Raw genomic sequence first — 6175 nt, forward strand, 5'->3', positions numbered from 1 at the left:
CTCCCACTGATTTCTAGTTGGGATTCTTAGAGTTGCTTGTCTTTTACATTGTTAACTTTGGCTGTCAGCTGCTAAATGCTGGGCAGGTGGTGAACAGCTTTTCTATTATTGTTTCTCTTAGGTTTTGGCACTTGCTTTCATTTCACAGTTAACAGAAAGAATGAGATGGGTATAACATATCTCATTTGGTAATGGAACCACTGATGAGGTTACCCAAAAAGCAACTAGTCACCCTAAAGTGGGGTTCAAACCTTATCTGCTGCTACTTTTCTAATTCTGCAAATCCAAAACACAGAGCTAAAGTGTGTAACTCAAACCCACAATACACCACTAACTAACATTTTAAACAACTGAACCATGTTTTTAAAAATGAGTTCAACAAATGGGTAAACAGGCAGGCTGCAGTTTCCTGGAAAGCCCTCGGTTTAGCTTTATGAACAATAGAATCTAATAAGACTAATCTACTTTTTTTGGCATTACTTTCTACCTTCTGACCAATTATAAAGTAGCGTGGTGCTGATGCTGCCCTCTCTCCCTCTGCCACACCTTCTCCCTCTCCTTCTCGTCCTCTTCCAGGCTGCCCCGTCTCCTCCTCTTGGCATCATCATCGCCGTATTGGCTGCTGTTGTGTTCCGTATTAACTCGCAGGACGACCCCTCCCACGGCGACGTGTAACCCGTGCTGCAGGTGAACCATTCGGCTCCGGCGCCTCTCTGTGGATTGTTCAGAGGGCTGAAAACAATGCGCGTTGCTGCGAAAAGCGCCAAGTTGCTTTTGTAGAATTCGTTAAACGGGACGCGGTCGCCTGGATGACAGCCGATGATGATTTGAACGGGCAGCGGTGTGGGAGAAAAGGTGAGCCGGGTTTGTGCCGTGCGCCTGGGTTTTGGTTCCTTAAAAGTCGCGAAACGCTGGTTGGTATCGCTCTCCTGAGCAACAGGAAACAAGAGCAACGAGGACAAAGAACTGATTAACTCGTAGATTAATAAGTAGTCACAGCCATATTTCTATATTTTAAACTTTCTCTGGATTTAATGCAGTATGTGTTTTTTAGTGCGCTCACTTTAGTAAACTTCACTAAATTTGCAACAATCAGCCTTTTGTTTAAGTTGAAAATCATGCCCAGAATTCACACTTGTTAACCTTGGTTATGGATATGTATTTAAATATGCACGTATCTGAAGCAGATAATTTTTTAAAGTAACGATAAATACACGAATAGAAGCAAAAAGGATTCTTTTTTGTTCGTTTTTGAGCTAAAACAGGTCTGGATTTTTAAATGCTCACTGAAATTTGGTTTGCAGTGATATGTCAGTGGCAAAATTGCACCAATCCACGAATAAAGAGGCTGCAAACACAGAATGATTAGCTTTTCAGCTTAAGAAATTATTAAAATGTTTTTTGGTTTTTTTCGGTTATCACATTAATTGCTGTCAGTTGTTTGGTGATTTCTTGGCCAGTTATTTCCTCTCTAACATGACTTGTGTTTTTTTCCATGCTTTTCTGTTATTAATCTGCTCTTGCTTTGCTGCTCATTTTTAAAAAAAAATTACTATTATGAGAGAAATTTATTAGCGAAAGCAGCTTGTGGTGATTTGAAGACCTGCTTATGCCAGTTACTCGAGATTTTTATGGAATATGTGATTAAGATAATAATTAATAATAATTCTGGCATATTCTTGGTTTTTATGGAATCTGGTCTGACACCATTTTTAATTAATAGATGAAAAAGTCTATATAGATTTATAGATGCAAGGGCTGAAATTAAGCAGAAGGGCAAATATTATGCATGCACAATTGAGGGTTACATTTGTAAACAAATGCAAAGATTTTTTTCAAAAGATTTGGTGCTGTGAGCAGTGAGGTAAGCAGACTGCATTTGTATTGGTGGGGAATAGGGGAGGAGTATTACTGCTGTGCATGTATCAGGTTACACTTGTTCCAGCCTTTACTTCCAGTTGTCATGTACGGGTGATGCCAGCAGCAATCATTGCTGTATTCAAACATGGATTATAATTTATTTTTAGAGTTGAATGCATGTCGTGCCTTTACCTGCTTTATCCTTTTCCTGATACAGTCATACTGTGTTCTTATTATCACCTCAGCACCTTTTTGTTTTAATAATACTTCATTCTCTGATAGCTACACACTGTGTAAATGTATACTTTTATTTTCAGGTAGTATAACACATTAATTTCCATTCTCATTCTCTTTTCTTCTGTTTTTCATCTCTCCCAGCTGTACATTATCTGAGGATTATAAACCTGACATGTGGACGCCTAGTGAGACGTAACCTGAGGTTGCATCCTGAGGAAAAACCAGGATGTATTCCATTGCCTTGGAGCTTTTAGGCAAGACCAGTGTTAGAGGTTGTTGTAATCCCTCTGCTGCAGGAGTGCTGCTCCTGCTGTGTCTTGGCTTCCCTCCCTCCATGGCCACTTGCCCACCTTCCTGCCTTTGTGCCAGTGATATAATTTCCTGCAGTGGCTACAATCTGTCTGCGGTGCCCTTTGATCTACCAAGTTATGCCACACGTTTGGACCTTAGCCACAACAGACTCACTGCCCTGCGTGTGGACTGGATTTCCCAACCGTTCGACCGACTCGTTACACTGGTTCTCAGCAAAAACTTCATAAGCAGTATAGAGGTGAACACCTTCAGTGTGGCTTCACATCTCCTCCACTTGGACCTCTCATCCAACCAGCTGACAGTGCTGAATTCATCCATCTTCACTGGGTTGAAAGAACTGAAGGAGTTGCTGCTGTTTGACAACCAGATCATTCAGATCGACCCAGGGGCCTTCAGGGACCTCCACAACCTACAAAGGCTCTACCTGTCTACGAACAGGCTGTCTGTCTTCCCCCTGGGGATTTATGAGGAACCTGAGGGGCCTCTAAACCTGACCTTTCTTGACCTGTCATATAATAGGCTCTCTAAGGTGCCTGTCCAAAGCCTGTTGTCCCTCACCCGCCAAAGAGGAATTTATTTGCAGGAAAACCCTTTAGTCTGTGACTGTGCATTGCTTGCCTTGCTGGAGTATTGGATGTGGAAACAGTATCCTCCTCTAGTGGATTTCAGAGGTCAATACCCGTGTAGAAAAGGGGCAGAATCACAGTTTAATTGTAAGCAGCATGAAATGTCAGATATGCTCATTGAGGAACAGCTCTACCAAATAGACCCTGGTCAGTTGTTAAGAGTGCCATGCCCAGGGTTGACTTTGCCAGTCCAGGAGGAGCTTGTGGTCTTTTGGATCACCCCCAAGATGGTACTGAATTCAAGCAATGATTTAGGTGCGCACATCGCAGTTCTTCCCAATGGCACCCTTGAAGTCCGAGAAGCGCTGTTGGAAGATTCAGGTACATATTGGTGTGTCATACCCCGTGGACAGAACTACGGCCCCAGCAGCTCCCTGGAGGTCACAGTGGTGGTTGGTAATTCAAGCATTACCTCCACCAGTGGTTCGGCACATCGCAGTACTACAGAAAATTTCAATACTGCATTTACCACCCTTGCTTCTTGTGTGGTCAGCATCATATTGGTGCTGCTTTACCTCTACCTCACCCCCTGTCGGTGTCGAGATGCCAGGGGCGGGGGCTCAAGAGGATGCGGTGGACGAGCCATTATCCTGTGTTCAGACCCCAGAGAAGTGGAATCAGCACAGCAACGGTCAAATGGGAAGAAGGTGGCTTTCTTAGAGCCTCAGACTGAGGACTCTGATATTGGCTGCACAAAAATAGCAGCAGTTAACTTGGGTGATGTCACCACCGAGGGCATTCTTAAGAATGGAAGTAGGACAGTGGGACAGCCCCTCACAGACCCCACTCACATGGCATAGCAAGAAAAAATACCTTTTGCACATTTCCATACAGCCTGAACCCAAGTGTTTTTTGCTCACTGTCTTGTTTCAGTACATCATGAAAAAATCCATTTGATGTGAGTACTGCACAGTGATTTTTGTGAAGTAGTTATGCACTGTGGGGTTTGGGTGTTTGGTCTAAAGCAGAAAATGCAGTCTTTTTGTGGGCAGTATTTCAATTATGTCTCAACTGTAAGTGGTGTCTGTTTTTTTTTTATATTAAGAGTTCATATGGAAATTCCAACGTTACCGCAGGAAATTGTTACAACAAAGATCACAAAGATATAAATGTGGGTGTTTTTTTTATATATTGGGCCAAGAGAAATATCACCTGATGTGATGAGCTGTGAGAGGCAGTGATGGCTGTTGGGTATTGTGCATGCATTTTCAATGCATCATGACCGTCCTTTTACCATCCGTCTTGTACTGTGGGGCATATTGTGTCTGGAGCATACCAGTCATACTTGTGAATTTATTGTTGTTTAACAATGTTGTGCAGATTGTCTGCTATTCACCTTCAAAATCTATATGAACCTGTAAAAATTCCTTCATAGAAAAAACACACAAAACCTATTGTGTTGCTCTTGTTGCAGAAAAAAAGCACTTGATGAACTGTTACAGGGATGGTTTCCTCAAAGAAGAACATTCTTTCTAAATGCCCTATAATGGTATGGAGCTGTTATTGTCATGGCTTTTGTAAATAAATTATGGATGTACCCACAATGATGTCATCCATAGGTTTGTGGACTATCTCTGTGAAGCCCTAAAGGTGGTATTTTGGCTGATTTCAATCTAGAATTTTTTTTGTTTAAACTAGACATAACCAAATTTGGGGAAAGGGGTGGAGTTGATGGGTTATTGCTAATGTTAGCAACAACCCTAGCTTGATTAGCATATTCAATCTAAAATGGAATAAAGATTTTGCCTTGTAAAAAAAAAAAAATACCAATGCTGACCGAGGCAAAGCACCATTCAAACAATAACAAAGAGTGAAATTAGCTAGGTTGTTAGCATATTTATTGCTGCTGTAAAGTTTGGTATTTAAGTTATTTAAGGAACTGCAGATTTTGGCTCTTTGCTTCATTTTTTAGGCCTTTGTGGTTTTGAGAACTCTCACTTTGAGGTTATTTCCTCCATTTCTGGTATAATGGAGGTAAATGGAGTTTTTTTTTTGCCAGGTCAAAATTTGAGTCAGTTACAGTGCCAAGAGAACAAAAAAATAGCACATATGAAGTGCAAAAATAAGCTTGCAGGATGTGCCAGTACAAGCGTAATACAACCAAACTGAGCCATTTGTGGTTGAGTTGCATTGTGGGTATTGTATCAGGTTTAATCAAGGAAATATTTTTTGGAGTTATGCAGACCAATGTGGACTTTTAACTATCCACCATGAATATAACATTGCCGTTGAAACTATTGCAAAATCATCCAAATGATCAAGAGCTAGTTTTCAGTGCTCTCACAGCTTGTACAAAAATGTTATTGATATTAATCAGGAAGGAGGAATGAGAGAAGATGTGTAATAATAGTAATAGTAATAGTGAGTTGTGAAAACTGCAGGACCTCTATATTGCTCTATATGTTGCCATAATTTGAGCACCATATTGAAACACGCTTCCCAAATGGGCACTGGATTGCAGGTCCAAATGCATTCACCCAGAGCTGGTGTGACCAGTTTGGCAGGCTGGACACTTGTCAACTTGATCTCCATTCATCCTGTTAAAAAACGGACTTCCCTGGTCAGCCTCCACCTTGTTACACTGACCTGCAGCTAAAGAGATTCAGTGAGGAACTGATCCTTATCGGTTCAGACAGGAACAGAGTTTGGGCTCGGCGATGAAGCACACATCAGCTCAGATCACCGTCACAGACATCAGAAGGAAGTTTGCCAATTCAACCCCCGAGCCTACTGTGACCCACATTCCACAGTCCACCTTTGTTTCATTTTATTAGGTATGTGGAAAAATTTCAGTGTGCCAGGATACCACTGTCTGAATATTTAGTTTCTCTGTCATCTCAAGTTTAGCACCTCAGTTAATGCAGCGTTCCATTTGGCTCAGAAGTCAGAGCTGGGAGTGACGTCACTCCTGAGTTGAGCGCGTTTCAGTAGTGATGTCGGAATAGTTTGGAAATACAGGATTTTTTTTTTCTCCTTAGCAAGGTAGAGCCATTCATGCATCACTAGCAGTGGTGTTTTTAGCACTTAAAAACACCACTGCAGCACATTCATGGATAGAGCCGGGTCAGTGCTCTGCATATGGCCTATTTAGTGAGTCACAAATACACAACAGTGGAAGTACAGATTACAGAAGTTTTACA

At 41.7% G+C, this 6175-nt stretch overlaps 1 protein-coding gene across 1 annotated transcript; it reads left to right on the plus strand.

Annotated features, from left to right (window-relative positions):
• The first annotated feature begins 662 nt into the window (after positions 1–662).
• LOC115773182 (amphoterin-induced protein 2-like) lies at positions 663–4571 on the plus strand. The gene is made up of 2 exons (XM_030719710.1): positions 663–855; positions 2239–4571. The coding sequence occupies exon 2, from the start codon at positions 2324–2326 to the stop codon at positions 3833–3835; it is 1512 nt and encodes a 503-aa protein (XP_030575570.1). The 5' UTR covers positions 663–855; positions 2239–2323; the 3' UTR covers positions 3836–4571.
• The last annotated feature ends 1604 nt before the right edge of the window (positions 4572–6175 follow it).

Source organism: Archocentrus centrarchus, chromosome 23 (assembly GCF_007364275.1).
Source record: "Archocentrus centrarchus isolate MPI-CPG fArcCen1 chromosome 23, fArcCen1, whole genome shotgun sequence".
NCBI classification, from domain to species: Eukaryota; Metazoa; Chordata; class Actinopteri; order Cichliformes; family Cichlidae; genus Archocentrus; species Archocentrus centrarchus.